This window comes from Charadrius vociferus, unplaced genomic scaffold (assembly GCF_000708025.1).
Source record: "Charadrius vociferus isolate BGI_N301 unplaced genomic scaffold, ASM70802v2 scaffold603, whole genome shotgun sequence".
In the NCBI taxonomy this organism is placed as follows: domain Eukaryota; kingdom Metazoa; phylum Chordata; class Aves; order Charadriiformes; family Charadriidae; genus Charadrius; species Charadrius vociferus.
This window is the reverse complement of record NW_009647426.1, coordinates 464,316-480,933: the sequence shown is the minus strand read 5'-3', so window position 1 is coordinate 480,933 and position 16,618 is coordinate 464,316. Positions and strand designations below refer to the sequence as shown.

The 16,618-nt window shown below is 37.9% G+C and overlaps 1 protein-coding gene across 1 annotated transcript in view; it reads left to right on the top strand.

Annotated features, from left to right (window-relative positions):
• WDR1 (WD repeat domain 1) overlaps positions 1 to 14,457 on the top strand; it is a 22,280-nt gene extending 7,823 nt beyond the window's left edge. Inside the window, exons 4-15 of the mRNA XM_009880543.1 lie at positions 2,406 to 2,553; positions 3,986 to 4,166; positions 6,033 to 6,110; positions 7,054 to 7,134; positions 7,253 to 7,486; positions 8,332 to 8,419; positions 9,322 to 9,478; positions 10,149 to 10,236; positions 11,296 to 11,406; positions 11,862 to 12,035; positions 13,145 to 13,289; positions 13,594 to 14,457. Of these exons, the coding sequence (XP_009878845.1) occupies positions 2,406 to 2,553; positions 3,986 to 4,166; positions 6,033 to 6,110; positions 7,054 to 7,134; positions 7,253 to 7,486; positions 8,332 to 8,419; positions 9,322 to 9,478; positions 10,149 to 10,236; positions 11,296 to 11,406; positions 11,862 to 12,035; positions 13,145 to 13,289; positions 13,594 to 13,703 (1,595 nt within the window). The 3' untranslated portion in view covers positions 13,704 to 14,457. The remainder of the gene's footprint in view (positions 1 to 2,405; positions 2,554 to 3,985; positions 4,167 to 6,032; positions 6,111 to 7,053; positions 7,135 to 7,252; positions 7,487 to 8,331; positions 8,420 to 9,321; positions 9,479 to 10,148; positions 10,237 to 11,295; positions 11,407 to 11,861; positions 12,036 to 13,144; positions 13,290 to 13,593) is intronic.
• The last annotated feature ends 2,161 nt before the right edge of the window (positions 14,458 to 16,618 follow it).

Sequence of the window (16,618 nt, the reverse complement as noted above, 5' to 3'; positions counted from 1 at the left end):
TGTGTAGTATATGTGAATAAATAGCCTGAAAATGGGTAACAGGAATTTCCACAGCATGAATTTCCTGGATTGTTAGCGGAAATGGCTACAGTTTTTGATGACTTACAAAACTAAACAAACCCTTGTTAATAGAATCTTCCTTCAAATAATTGATTTTTTTTTTTTTTCCAGGAAGATTGGTATGCAGTTGAAGAATATTTATAAATACAATACTGTAGCTCCCATTTCTTAAAAATATTTGCAGTTAATCTGTGGATATTTTTAAATCTGCTTGCTATTGTTAATTAGAAATGCTTTGGAAACGAGTAATATGCCCAAATACAGAAATGAAGTAATATATCGAACATAAAACATTCTGAATATGAGCTCCTTAGAAGGGGACTCATGCCTAGCTACGTCTTAGTAGAATGGTAGTTTCTCAGTTTAAAGGGAGCAATATTTTTTTAAAACGTTCTATCCTTCTTGGCTTCCTGTGTACCAGAAAGCTGTATTAGAATATGTATCTTTTGAGTACCGGAGAACCTTTAGGAACACTGAAATTCCCCCCCTCCCCCGTCTGAAGGGAACCAGAGCCAGGATTTTCTTGGCTCAGTCTTGTGTGTGGACCATATGTCAAATTGAATACCTTTTTAAAATCCAGTTTGCAATCTGTATTCTACAGACTTGGGGCTGTAGGTTTGTGCTGTACATAACCCTCAGAATAACCACCTATTTTGTTCTTGTAGCCTTGTAGATTTTCAGTCCTCTGTAAAAGAGCGGCAATATATACATAGGCTGATCTGTGAAGAAATTTTTCGTTAATGGTTAGCTTAAGGAAGCTCCTTGCTCCTAGGGGAGTATTCAGTTGACTTTTTTAGATGTTGCCTGTCATACCCAAGTAAATGAGTTTAGGCTGCAATATTTCCCTTAAAGCGTGTTCTGTATGTCACTTATAAATAGTTTTGTGATACTGCTGAGCATGGGGTCTGAAGATAGTATCAGGCTCTTTAAGCTGTTTCTAAGTATAACATGTACGATTCCTTTCTCTGTCTATAAATCTGCGTTAGCTATGCAACCTGCATTAATACTTCATGTGCTTGATGAGACAGACCTTTGGCAATATGCTTTGTGGCTTTTATGGTAATTTCTCTTACTGCAGTCATAACAGATGTAGTAATGGGAGATACCAGGAAGTTAAAGCTATATGTGTCCTATCTATTAATAGATGTAGCAAACAATTAGATTTTGAAGTTCACGTTAAAATTCTTTTTCAATAACAAATGCTCTATGTGAAATGAAGGATTCTGCATCTGTCCTTTTAGTGGAAGTGGAGAAGATGAGTCCATGATCAGGTCCCAAAGATACAGGGTTGCTGTATATTTAAATTGGACTATAAAGATGCACCAGTAAACAGTGAACAGAACTCAAAAATGGTCTTCTGAGTTGAAAGGTATATATGTTAGCACATAGTTTATCCTAAAACCGTGGCTTTTACAAAGGTTCCAATACGCACAGAATTTGCTGTGTGGGCTTCATTAGGGATGTATAAACCTGTCAGTGTATAGAACAATTCTTCTGGTCACAATGCTGCACCACAGTAATTCATATGAGTAGAAGCAAGCTCTAGGGCTGTGTAAAACTGAGAGGAAACAGTGATTGAGGAAGCTTTCGTTACATTAAGTTTTAAATTATGACCTGTGCTATGTCTGCTGCTTGTAAAATTACAATTTTTGAATATTCTTTTGGCTTCCCTTGTAGTAATCCAGGTAGTGCAGGTGTCCACACGCAGCATTAAGTGTGTACATGCATCTGTACGGAAAAATTGTGCCAATGAGTGTGCATGAATCGAGTACTACGCGCAGAAATCTCTTTGTATGTTTGCATATACCTGGTATTTGTATGCAAGACGGATTTGCTTTGAAGGTACAAAGAAGCTGAGGTATAAATTCTAGTGCATCAGCCACTGTCTGCCAGATCACTCTCATATTGTAGATGTAGGGTGGCCTACTTTGCAGCGATGTGTGGGTAAGCTATCTTATAGCTGCTGGGGTGGGGGAGCTGGTTTGCGTTTTCTTTTTTTTTGTGTAACAGATACTTAACACATACGGGCTGATAACATGAGAGTTCCTACCCTCTTACTGTGCAATTTTTTCCCATGTCTATTTGCAAAAGTTGTCTGCATGAGTTGTATTTATTGTTTCATGTCTTGAACCTTCATATCCGGTTAAAAACATAATTCAATGAAATGGATGTAGTCTTCAGCATTCCTAAATCAAGCGATTTGTAGTAATTGTAATAGGGTAAGATAATAGGTCCCTAGTACAAGTGTTCAGTGTAGCTGAAAATCTGTATCCTGGCAGATTGCTGAGTCGTGTGACTGAGTCATACTGGAATAACAATAGTTATATTCTATTTTATTATGGCAGACGTCTCTGGAAAGCTGAGAATCTGGGATACTACACAGAAGGAACACCTCCTGAAGTATGAGTATCAGCCATTTGCAGGAAAAATAAAGGACCTTGCCTGGACTGAAGACAGCAAGAGAATTGCTGTGGTTGGAGAAGGAAGGGAAAAGTGAGTAATTCTTTTGTGTGTGTATATATACATACACATGCATATACTGTAAACCTCTGTATTCTAACAGAGCAGGTTCTATGCAGAAAGCTTTTAATTCTTCAAGGGAAGAAAATCATAGCTTGTTCCTGTTCAGACTTAAAGTTGCGCTGTTCTGCAGCAGAATTCTTTATGCAGTATTTCACAGCTGTAAAGCTACTTGGAAAATACAGTTCTGTTGGAATTGCTCAGTTTAAAAATTGTCTGGGTCTTGTTTGTTCTTTAGCCATGGGTATTATGTTCAATGATAGCTATTCATTCAGTATGCCTTTTTGTGGATTTTTTTTTTTTTCTAATTCTGGTAGAGTAGGAAGGGAGAACCACAAGACAATTCTTCTCTGTCTTCTTTCACCCTTCCCAAACTGAGATGATATGATTAAATAAGAGTATAAAAATTAAGAAAAAAATGTATTTGAATTTTCTGTCAGCAATGTGCCTGTATTTTTAGGCCTTACTATGGTAATTAAAAGAAAATAACAACCAGTTGTCCTTATCTGACTAAATGAGGTGCCATTACAGTCGGGTTTGTGTCTTTTCTTTAATGTTTAAAGACTGATAGATCTTTAAGGCAGAGTCTAAACCAGTTAGTCTTATGCCTAAAGGTCTGAAAAACATAGTGCTATCCTCTTCCCTCATCCCCTGCACCATTTTTTTTAATCACCATCGTGTACTGTGTCCTGATATTTGAAGGAGATTCTTTGTCCTCCATCACTCACCCCACCTGCCCCTGGGTAGATACTATGTAAATTGGTTCTCCTACTTCTAAAACTCTGCCAGTATCCTGTTAGGTAGATGCACTTTTAGTTTAGAATTTCGCTGAAGTGATTCTATTGAAGCCTTTTTTAAAAGCGATACTCTGTCAGTTTAATACCACTGTATTGATTATACTGATTTCTTTTTTTTTAAGGTGATTTAAGGTAAGAACTGACAAAAATGCTATTATAACTCTTCCTTAAGCCTTTAAGTAAAAATAGTTGTAAAAGCGATGGTACCCTGTCTAGGCTAAGTAATCAGATTAATGATACAATGTCATTGTTATCCTAGCTTTCTGCATTCTTTGTAGTGACTGGGCAGACAGAATCATTTACTGCTCTCTTTTATAAACAGACAGACTTACTGCAGAGTATCTTTTGGATCTCTGAATTTTAGAAGCTATATACATAAAACTTGCTTGTGTGTCCCTTTCAGCAAATGTCTCCTATTGAAGATTAGATTGTCTCTCCAGCAAGATCTCAAATAGCCTTCAGGGAGCTATGATGCGCTTGCATGAGATTAACGAGATGACCTAATTTCTTTTCTTTGAGTGCATTCAAATCTGCGTTTGCAGATGCTCAAGGAGTTACTCTACATGTAACTTTTATGAATTGTAGTTATTGTGTTCTTTTCTAACTAGATTTGGAGCAGTGTTCCTGTGGGATAGTGGTTCTTCTGTTGGCGAGATTACTGGGCACAACAAAGTGATCAATAGTGTGGACATTAAACAAACAAGACCATATCGTCTGGCAACTGGCAGTGATGACAACTGTGCTGCTTTCTTTGAGGGACCGCCATTCAAGTTCAAGTTTACAATAAGTGTGAGTTTAAGCTTAGATGTGGCTGTGTTAAACTGTGCAGCAAGTTGACTAAAAGCTTTCCAATAAGCTTGCAGTTCTTGTCGCAACTAGTTGTTATAACAAAAGTTCTTAGCTCCCCCTTTTGAGGCATAATTGGTGTCAAGTGGCTTTCTTAAATCCATGTATGAGTATAACGGAAGACTTGTCTCAGGCCAAGAAAACAGAACGAAATGATTAAGAAGAAAACCTGAAGCACTTTTTCCATTTTTGGGGGTTTTTTGTTTTTTTTTTTTTTTTTTTGTTTTGTTTTGGGTTCTTCATCCTTTTCCATAACTAAAAGTAGGATGTTTCATTGGCCCTATTGGTGCTTTCTGAGCTCTGCTTCCCAGCATAGTCATGCATAGAATTTCTTAATACTCTCCAAGGTGCTTGATTCAAGAAATGTGGTGTGAATGGAATTTTCCAATCTGCTTAGGAGTGCTCAAATCTGAAATCCCAGGACAGCTTAGAAAGGGTTAGTGTAGATGTTTGAAAACATAACTGATTTCTACAAAAAGGAATGGGTATGTAACTTCTGTGGTCAGTTTCCTGTTTCTACATTCTTTTTCACTTTTTGTTTCTTATTCTACTAGTTAAAATCTCGTATGTAAATGAAACAAAACTTGGAACTACCACATTTAAGACATTGTTACTTGAGGCCAAAGAAAATAAAAAAGCCAAAAGCTTCTGCAGCTGTTTTAGATGGCAGAAGACACGTCTGTTGCCTCAAAAAAACTGTTGCAGAGATATTGGATGTTATTGCAGTAGTACACTCAAAATGTTTAGTTCTTATTTTATTTTTAAAAACACAGTAGTAGGTCTTTTTGTTTTCTTAAGTATGTGCCTTGTGCAGTCTTCATACACTGACTTTAGTAAGGACTCGTTTCAGTTCTAGAAAAGGAATTGTTTTAAGCTCTGCAATCCAATGAAATGATGTAGTTGCCTAATATATTTCTGAACTTAAGTTGATACTTGCATTTTGCTAAGCTGGTTCTTTTGGAACTCTGAAGTCTGAATTGCTTACCAGTGCTGCAGCCTTCCTTTTAAAGTGATATTTGAGTTGATACATGGAATTCTGGTACAGGCTGTTATATGGCTTAGATTAAAGCTTGAGATATCATCAGGAAGAAAACAAACCCTATAGTTACAGAAAGTAGGTTAGAACCTGCCTTTCATAACACTAAAAATAGTCTCCCAAATCTCTTTGCGTGGGAGCTTTGGCCTCATTGTGGTGCTTCCCTATTTAACGCGTGTTTTCTAGTTAGCATGGTTTGAATAGTATCCTACTTGTAAATAGTCTATTTGGGGAGCATACATCAGTCTTGCCTGGTTACTTCACAAAGCTATCCCTAATGCAGTCTCCCAGAAATGGAATTCCAGTAAAATAATTATTCTTCATGACTGTGTTTTTTTTACAATAAGAGTACTTTATCTTTCCTCTGTATATAAAACTTAATTGTGCAATGAAGCAAGAGTCAAAATCTGGAGAATGTTGTAGAAGAGTTTAGTGACCAAAGAGGAAGAATACCATGTTTGCATCTAGGATGCAGCTGAGGATTTTTTCCTACCTATCCCTGAAACTGGGTATTCATTCACCTGGTATTGTGCTAAGTTGTTTGAACTACATCAGTATTGATGTCACAGTTTATTCCTTGGGCTGTTCTTGATCCCCATGATCCTCTTCAGATAGAGGCTAGACTTGCTGCATAGCAATTCACTACAGCAGGCGTCTCCTACACAGCTAATTTATGGCTCACATGTAAGAGAACTTCTTTGTTACTAGATTATCGTCTATGTAAAAAAGGTCTGTTCTTATTTTGTGTGCTGATTCTTACTTTTTTCTTATAGGACCATACACGGTTTGTGAACTGTGTGAGGTTTTCTCCTGATGGGAACAGATTTGCTACAGCTAGTGCAGATGGCCAGGTAAAAAACAAGGAACTCTTTCTGTAGTGATTTTGACATGAGAAGATTTTTTTTTTTGGGGGTGCATTTTGGGAATAGGATTAGTATTGTAAAATCCATGTTACTGCTTTTTTCATGCCAACAAATGATTCGCTTAAACTTTTAAGTATCCTTCTATAAAGCTGTAACAACTGACGTCAACCGGACTATTCTCACTGAACTTTTCTCCCCATTCCATTTCCCTAGCATATTACTTCTCTTACAGGTTATTTTTGCAGGAACATATTAGACTTTTGGAATATGTACGTCCTTGTTATGATCCTAGGAAGTCTGGCTGAAATGCTGAACTCGTAGATAGCAACCTAGCTCCATGTTGATGATGACACTGTTACCATAGGTAGCTCCTCCTAAGAAGGCAGAGTCCCATGACTGCAGTGCTAAGCAGCTGCCATCACAGCAGGAGTCAATGTAACATATTCCAGAATTTAAAATGTCAGGATCCAATGTACAGTGTGGCTTTCTGTGTAGCTCCATGTTGATGATGACACTGTTACCATAGGTAGCTCCTCCTAAGAAGGCAGAGTCCCATGACTGCAGTGCTAAGCAGCTGCCATCACAGCAGGAGTCAATGTAACATATTCCAGAATTTAAAATGTCAGGATCCAATGTACAGTGTGGCTTTCTGTGATTAGAATCATAGAATTGCTGAGGTTGGAAGGGACCTTTAAGATCATCAAGTCCAACCATTAACGTACCCTACAATTGTCATCAAACCTGTTTAGTCTTTAATATTAAATGCAGGAATACTTGTGCTGCTGCTTCAAAAACTTAGTGTTTGATAAACCTACAGGCATGCCATCTAACAAAAGAATGATCTGTGCAGTGCAAGTAACAGCGTTTCAGTTCTTGGTTTTTTTTCTGTTACTGCCTTTCTCTTTGTTACATGTCTGTGTGCTCTCTTAAGATTTTTGTCTATGATGGGAAGACTGGAGAGAAAGTGTGTGCTCTTGGTGGAGGCAAAGCTCATGATGGAGGTATTTATGCTGTAAGTATCGCTTCATTTGTGCAAATGGTCCGTAATATTTAATTGCCAAGTTCATGGACTCTGAAGTCTTGCAGTAGTAAATGCATTTACTATCTTCTGGTGACATTTGTTTTTACAGATTAGTTGGAGCCCTGACAGTAGTCAGTTGCTTTCTGCTTCTGGAGATAAAACTGCTAAAATCTGGGATGTTGGTGCTAATTCTATTGTCAGTACTTTTAACATGGGATCAAATGTGTTGGATCAGCAGCTGGGTTGCTTGTGGCAGAAAGACCATTTACTGACTGTCTCCCTGTCTGGCTATATCAATTATTTGGACAAGAACAATCCAAATAAGCCTTTACGTGTCATAAAGGTAGGTTAAACTGCTGTTGTTACACTAGTTTCTGCAGTAAATGACTCGGTGGTTGAAGTTGTCTAGATGGAATATTGGAAAATGGTTTTGTTCAGTTAGCATTGCCAGACAAGCTATGTGTGACTGTACTGACTCTTGCGAGTCACATGAATCAAGAAGTTAAAATGTTACATGTGTGATACTATGCTCTGTGCAAATATACAGACTGATTTTGGTTTCAATTAAGGTTATAAACTTACATTTCATAGGAGCTCGTTAGCATTCTCGAGATGAGAAAAGAAATACAGCATAGTTTGAAAACTACCTCTCATGTCTCATTGTACCAGAGCTAGTCTATTGTGAACAAGGTGACTAGGGTTACTGTGCAATTGAGCTTTAATTTTAGGAATTAAAGAGTTCGCTGACACAGCACTCTCATGGGAACTTACATTTTTACATGAACTAGAAACAGACGTCCCAGATTCTTGCTATTGCTGCTGCAATTCTGGCAGGTGGTGTGCATATATGACTATATTTAGTCTTTTTCCCTGAATCATAAAGTGCCTGAAAAGCAAACTTTATTGATGAAAGGCCATGAAAGTATTTTGGTCCAGCAAGCTAATGAGGATATTCACAGTGCCTATTCCTTCTCGTCAAGGAGTAGTATATGGAAATAGCAACGCTGCAAACAGTTAAGTGACTGCACCGTTAATTACTGAGTTGTATTCTGGACAACTTTTAATGCTTGTGAATAAAATGATACATTCTTTCCTGAATAACCTATAATTCTCAAATAGGTTTGATCTATGTATGTGTTAAGATGAAAAAATTGCCTTCAATAATTATTATTTGTCTCCCATTCACAGGGTCATAGTAAATCAATTCAGTGTCTTACAGTGCATAAAAATGGTGGAAAGTCCTATATTTACTCTGGAAGTAATGATGGTCATATTAATATCCTTTGAATGATTGTGATATTTGTTCCGGAGGTTGCCTGGCAGGGAGGGATTGTGGCCGGTGTGCTCTCTCCATAAGCACAGTGAAAAGCAATGCACATACCAGCAGGGGAGAGCTGCTTTCTCATCAGGACAGCAACTCTTCCTTTCTGATAATTTAGCTTGATGAGTAGACATAGTTGGCAGTCAAAATACTGTGATGAGGGATGTGTGGTAGCCATCCTATAAGCCCGTACTATGGCTTTTAGCAGGTAAGATGTGGGAAAATGTGTATTGATACAGTAGCAATTAAAATAGAAATACCATTTTTTTTCATGCCTCATTTCTTGCCAATGATTACCTAATAGTAGATGCATTTTTTTCCCATCTGTAATTCTGTCTTGGTTCTGGCTCGTACTTCCATTTTTTCCTTTTGTTTGAGACTCACTATAGTTTTTCTACCAGCTTACTATACTTTAAAATGTGCAATTTTTCAGAATTTACACTTTTTTTTTTTTCAGTTTGTCTCATGATGAATTGGAATAAAATATACAAATGCAGTGTGTCTAGGGTGGCAATGAGAACCTGCTTTGAAAGCCAGTAAGACAGGTTCATCTGATGGAAACTCATCTGCGTGTATCTGGCCCTGACAGTTTTTTGTGATAATTCAGAGATGCTTTTATGGGGTAAGCACGCAAGCATTGTCAAGGCTGATATGGTGCAACTGTTGCATCATAGTGTAGGCAGCCTGTTGTAGCTGACATTGATTTGAAGATGACACTGATTTTAGTCCAGCCTGCTGCTCAAACAGTCTCAAGAGGTCCCTTCTAACTTCAACTATTCTGTCAGTTATTGAACTTTTTATGATGCTGCATCTGACTGCACCAGTATCTTCAAATGTTCCTTAATTCTATTCTGCACATTATTGGGATTCTGAAACTGGAGAGAATGATGGCTTTTCTGGGAAAGGCCATACGAACCAGGTTTCTAGAATGGCAGTAGATGAAATGGATCAGCTGGTCACCTGCAGTATGGATGACACTGTGCGCTATACCAACCTTAGCAACAGGGACTACAGGTTAGTTAAAATGTTGCCTTTTATTGTAGTATTGTAGCCCTAATTATTTTACAGCCAGAGTTTAGTTGATTTATATGGTAAAGAATTTTATGCTGCAGTTTATTCAGGTTTTAAGTTACCATGGAAACTGTAGAAATGATTGCTGTACCCAACCTTGCTTTTTTCTGTGACAACAAGAAATGCATCCAAGACTTTTCAATTTGTCTCATCCCATCCACAGGTTAGATAGACATCTGCCTTGTATTGGGTGGCTTAGTTGGGGGACTGTGGGAAGGGTGTCTGTTTAATGATTCATAAATACCCAGGAATATTGGTGATAAATGTGGTTAGGAGGGGTGGGACACAGCTGTTTCTTCATGGAAACCACAACTGAAGAAAAAAAAATTTAAGGAATCTATTAAGATTGCCAAGTTAATTAAAAAAAATTAGACTCTAGTATAGTAACACTGACTTTCATTTCGAAGGTGTACTACCTGATAAAGATACTAATGCTTTAAACAGTAAACAGAAGGAAAATCTGCAGGGTTTGTGTTTTTGTTTTTTTTTTGTTTTTTTTTTAAATTATGCACGTTCTTGATCATTACTGGGTGATTATTTGAATAAGCATGAAATAACTTTTTTTTTCTGCTTTGTCCTTTTTCCTTCTCTACCTTGGCATGCCTCCCTCCAGTGGCCAGGATGCTGTGAAAATGGATGTTCAACCAAAATGTTTAGCTGTGGGTCCTGGTGGTTATACTGTAGTTCTATGCATTGGACAAGTAAGTATTAACTTGTGGATTATCAGCATAATTGCTCTTAAATATGCCATGTATGGTAACATGATGGTTTCTGACAAACCTATTTAGTGCGGGATCACCTTGCACATTTGCAGAATTTACTAATAAGAGCTATGGGGAACATAATTAAGTAGGATATTGATAGGCTTGTCTCTTTGCATCGTGTACCAATTTGACAGTCTTATGTATATATTTCACATGGTTCCTCGTGTGGATGCATCTGAATTTGTTAACAATAGAGCTTTGTGCTGGAAAGCTACACCAGTCTGAATCATGCTCGTGCTTGATCTGTTCACTGATGTGTTTTTGGGGAAAGGACGACTCCTGCTTCTTTTTTTTCCTCCCCCACCCTCACCCCACCCCCCGCTAACCAATTAGCTCATGCTGTTGTACAGCATAGGTAGCTCTAGTTTGCTTGCCAGTAGTACTCAGATCACACTAAACCAAAGAGCTTGCACTAGATCTATCTTGTATCAAAGCATGCTTAACTTCTAATGATTTATGCCTTCTGTATGGATGCTGGTTTTATGCTTTGGATTTTCAGTAGCGTTGTCCAAACCTGTTTTCTATGTGAGTTTTAATTCCAGTTGTCTATAGTAATAGAACTGGATAGGATACCCCTTAAAATTAACATTGCAGTGTCAAATTGCTACTAATTTGGTCCTGCCTCCCTTCCTTTAACAGTGAACCAGGAAGGGAGTAAGCATTACTAAAAATACTTTTGTCCATGTTTCTTTCATGTTGAAACCAAATGAGGCGAAGCTTAAGGCAGTAAACTCTGCCCTGCACTACCTAATTTAGAGCACATAAGTAATCCAGTAAAGCAGATCAGTTAGTCACTGCATGTCGGCATTTCTTTCATTTGTGGTTTTTTTTTTTTTTTTTTAAAGAAAGAATGAAACTATTCCTTTAAGATCAGAATATAGTAAACTTCTGAGCATCAGAGTGGATTTGTCTTTATGACTAAGCAATGTGGCTTAGTCATAGTTTTGTATTAGGCACTTTGAAGAAGGGTCTTAGTTTCTAATTTTCTATTTACAGATTGTCTTGATGAAAGATAAGAAAAAATGTTTTGCAATTGATGATCTTGGCTATGAGCCAGAAGCTGTAGCCATTCACCCTGGAGGAGGTACAGCAGCAGTGGGAGGAGCGGTAAGATTGCACTTCCTGAAACTGTACTACTTTGAACACTGGAACTAGTAACAGAAGCAGTTAATAATAGTAGGTGTGTTGTGTTGAGAAGAAGTAGGTGGTAGTTTGTAACAACAGCAGTATTGTAACAAGTAAACAGTGTAATTGGTATTCCTGTCCTTCCGTTCCCCAGGTTCTCCCACCGTTGTAACCTAATGTCTATTTCATTTTTTTAGTATTGTATTTGCTGTTTTTAAATAGTCAGATTGTTTTTACCCAGTGTATGCTTAAAGTAGGCAAATTCAAGAAATCGGGTCTATGTTCTAGACTTTTTGGATTATAGCCAGCACAACTGACAGGTTCTTTAAACTATTTCTTAATATAAACACTACCATATAGAATTGGTGCAAAAAGTTCCGGAAACCCAGTAAGCCTTCCTCTTTCTATTGTAAAGTGATTTTTGTATTAATTTGCAGGACGGGAATGTCCGTTTGTATTCAATCCAAGGAACCTCTTTGAAAAATGATGATAAGTCTTTGGAAGCTAAAGGTCCTGTTACTGACCTGGCATATTCTCACGATGGTGCCTTTCTTGCAGTCTGTGATGCAAACAAAGTTGTCACTGTCTTTAGCGTCACTGATGGCTATGCGGTAAGAATTGTATCAGGAGTTTTGTTTGAAAACAAACTGATTGGCATCTCATGTCTAAATCGTGGTAAAATACTGTGTTGCTGGTGAGGCTTAATTGTTAAATCATTGATGTATATTTGGTGTTTCTGTGACTGTCTGTTTACCTGGTATTTTGGGTTAGTGTTGCTTTTCACAGCAGCCTATGTGAAGCTTCCAGATTGTAAGAACAGGTGAGGAAATGTACAGCATAGGTTGGCAAACCCATGTAATAATAAACACACAGTTAAATGAGGAAGGGGTTGGATTTCCACAGGCTAGCAGTAGTTATATACAAAAAGATTACAAAGTAGGCAGGTTCCTTATTCGGGTCAGCTGAATCACTAGTGTGTTGGTTTTTTTAAAGGAAAAAAAGTCAACAAAATATATGCATGCCTGTTACAGAATTTGTATGCATTTTTGTAAAATGAACAAGAATGCAGGCTCAATTTGATAAGAATCATGCAGTACAATAAAATTTAATGAAGTAAAGCAGACTTGGCAATAAAATTCTGCTGGCTGTGGCATAACAGTTCCATGGTAAGAACTAAGCAATGAAACGGATACATGAGGGCAGGGAATCTTGCTTTATCCTTCAATCTCTAGTGTCTTTTAACCAAGAACCAGAAAATGGGCAATTTCAGCTGAGCAGTCAATATGTGTATCAGCCTGCAAAGTCATTAGCTTTGACTGAAACCACGCTGAATTAAAAAATGCAGGATGGCATTCCGCAAAACCGTTCCGTTTTCTAAGTAAAAATTGAAAGAATCTTGCTTTTAGAAACATCTGTGGGGTTATTTTAAAAGCCTCTAAGCATTAAAAGCCTTGTTGCATACGCACTTTACAGATCCAGCTTTCATAGACAAAGTCTAAGCTTCTTTTGTAAAAGGGTTGGATTTTGTTGGCCTGGTAAGTGTTTAAATAAATAACATAAAATGAAGCCACCACTTGGTTTAGGGCATCCATCTGCACCTGAGATGTACATTGTCTGGAGTCTTGCGGTACCTTATTGTGATGCTACACATTAAAAGCCAATGACTTCTTGAAGTATCGTAAACTAATGAAATAACACTATCTCTCTGACTTTCAAATAGGAACATAATGTCTTTTATGGACACCATGCAAAAATTGTTTGCATTGCCTGGTCACCAGACAATGAACACTTTGCTTCTGGGGGCATGGACATGATGGTTTATGTTTGGACCGTAAGTGATCCAGAGACCAGAGTCAAGATACCAGGTATGTTTCCTTCAAAATCTTACTTTTGAAAGTTGCTAGTAGTTCTTGAAATCCAACACAGTTCCCATTTTCTAGAACTAAGGGTAAGCAGGCTTTGAATGTTCCCAAACTACTGTAGCCTTTATGTTAGTCTTTATCTAGCTACAATAGCCAGAACTCTTCTGTTATGCTATTTTATAGTCACTTTTAAAATATGCTCCTAGTATTTAATGCAGCTGAAAATTACATTTGGAGTATGTGCTAAAGTTATTTTGTCAGCCTAACATTCCTAATTAATTTCTGTTATTTCGCACTGCCTGTACAGATGCTCACAGACTACATCATGTAAGCGGCTTGGCATGGTTGGATGAACATACTCTGGTAACAACATCCCATGATGCTTCTGTCAAAGAGTGGTCTATCTCCTACAATTGAAATAAGCCCTCTCTTTGGAAGGACCTAATCAGGGACTAGAACTACTGCAGTGGAACATAGCATTTCTCTTAAAGAATCTGTATTGGCCTCTGGGTCTGCTATCATATCCTCATACCTTTACAGGGTGTTCATATCTGTAATTAAATGTTCTTTGAAAGCTTTAGCCAGTAACAGTTTGCACATGAAAAGCACTTAAATTATGTCTGGAGCTTAACCTTTGTGCTGAACATTCCAGAGGCAACAGCTGAGCAAGTTGGTGTGAAAGATTCAGGTGTGAAAGATTCAGACTCAATCAGTTCTTTTCTAACCAAGAAACATGAGACTGTACAGCATGAGAGTAATACTTCTCATTTTTTCTAATTACAGAACATTTCTGTACTAACGGTCATAGTAAGAGTATTTAGTTGTGATCTGAAACCAATCAAGCTGTGTGCAGCTACTGTATATTGCTTTGCTTCTCTGTACTGCACCAAACTGTTGCCTCAGATTTTCTCCTCCAGATAACAAGATGGGGTACATACATAATAAACTTTTTATGTATTTCATGTCAAAGCTTTGTGGTTTATTTTAAGGTGGAAGTGTGGGATTTTGATGTACTTACTGTTGTGGGTATAATGTTTACAAATAATCGTTGTGGCAACTTCTTGCTTCAGAAACACGTTTGTTACTTTCATGAATTAAGAATGTCTGGTCATTTCAATGTCAGAGGAAAAAAAAATCATTCTGTTTCAAAGATTAAAGATATTTTCTGTTTAAAGGAGGAGAAGCATGTTATTGTTTAAAAATATGCAGTACTTCTACCACCTTATCAAAAATACAGGAATTAAACAAGGTGAAGCATTGTTTTGACTTGAAGTGATTTTTGAGAAGATAGTGTTTCCTGAGTTTTATGCCTTTGCATGTGCAGAATGGTTGCATGGAAGCTGTTATCTAATGCAAACAGGTAATGATCTTGCGTTTCGTTCCCTTCTCACTCTACAACACAGTTAAGTCATTTGAAGCTAGCAGTCCAACAAGGGTGGAGGAGGACACTCTGATGCAAAGTAGTGGGAAGATTTCTTACCATCTCTAGTGGCCAAAAGAAGTTGTTGCTGTCCAGAACTTTGGAAGACTTTTTTTTAAAAAAACCTTTTCTCTGCTAAAAGAGAAACTACCACCACCCGTCCAGTGCTCTTTGGTTTTTATTAAGCTTTCCTTTCTCTGTGGACTTGTGTGTTGTTTTTTTACCAATCTTATTTCTAATGACACTAATTATACAGCAAATAAAACGCTTTTGCTGCTTCTCATACTGTGGACCATTGCTCAATTGCTGAAAAAAAAAAAAAAATTGCCTGTCAAAAATGACTTGGTGGAATGTTCTTTTAAAAGGAAAAAAGTTTATTTTTAGGAGTGATGACCAGTTGTCCTTTTTAATGCAAACCAACATATACATTGGAACAGTTGACATAGGTTTTATCTAAGCAGCAGAGTATTTTGCATCATGGTTTCTTTGTGCTTGCTGCGTCTCTCCACTAGCAATTTTGCATGTCTGTTTATTAACAAGGCAAGGACAAGAGAAGTTTTGGAAAAGGGCATATCTGAAAGTAGGCATAAGATCCAAATGAACAAGACTTCTCAATATCTAGCCCCTAAAACTTGTTTTGCTATTGTTGTTGTGCCAGTCCCTCTGCAATTCATCCATTGTTCCCCCAGTCTGATCTGGAAGAGTTGCTATTGAATCTGCTCAGTGGGTTCCTGTTGTAATTGAATCCCTGTCATTTAAGTAATGATAAAAGGCCAGGAGGGAGGGGGGAGTTATGCAGATGTCCATGGGCAAAGAACAATTCACTGGCAAATCCTGCTTTCTGTAAGAGATGGGCTTGATAATGTAATGTGTTTTTTGAGGGAAATGGTGTAATTTTCTGAAGCCTACCAGTACAAGTCAATTCTTCCCTGCACATCAGAGCTTGTACACCGTGTCTGAAAGGTGATGTGTAGGACAAAGGATTTTTTGATTCATGGAAGACCTTGGTAATACCGCTCATGCGGAATGCCTGTTAACTAGAAACCCAGTACTAAGACTTGTTTGGATGTCTGCCTGTGGAGGTGGTTGCTCGTGCTTCAGCTTCCATTGGATTTGTTTATTGGCATGTGGCCTGAGCTTCTAATTCCTTAAGCACTAATATGGTCTTTGTAGTTGGCTAGCAAATCCTGACTACAAAACTGAAAAGATATTCTTCTGTTGGACCAATTGTCATAGCACAGGCTGATTGTTGATCCACCATAGGCAGATCACAAACTGAGTTGAAGGAGCCCGGTTGTACTCTTCTGAATCAGGCCCCTACATTACTTGCATTTGCCCCAAACTGAAAAAGTCTTGTGCTAAACTGCAAAGTCAAGAAATAGCATTGGGGCAGGACTCCCTACCTACAGCATGAGTCTTGCTTTCTAATCTCAGTTGTACCCTAAAGTTGGGTTTTCTTTCACTGATAACTTAGAATGCCAGGCATATCATGTTCTGGTTTTTTGGTTTTCTTTTTTCCTAAAGTGGAAACAAATACTGAACTGTTTATTTGGCTGTATAAAGCAAAAGACCTTTTCCAAAGAGAACGCAGACCTTTCTGGGGATCGCTGCAGGAAGTAGAGCATTGCTGAGTTTAAACTTTCTCCTCAACAACTCTGGTCTGAAAACTGTAGACTGTCAGCCTCTGCAAAACAATAGGGATAGCCGTTCACTGTCAGGGTGGCAGTAAAATGTATGTGTAGGAATGGAAGCCGTTCTCTCTGTTGAACAAATTGTGATTGTTTCAGCCATTATTTTTCTTTCCTATTTTTTGTGAGCCCTCTTCTGCCTGTGATGAGCGTGGCATCTGGTGGCAGGCTGCTCTTGCAGCAAGCTATGGACCCCTTCGCCTCCTCTGGAACAGAAAAACAGC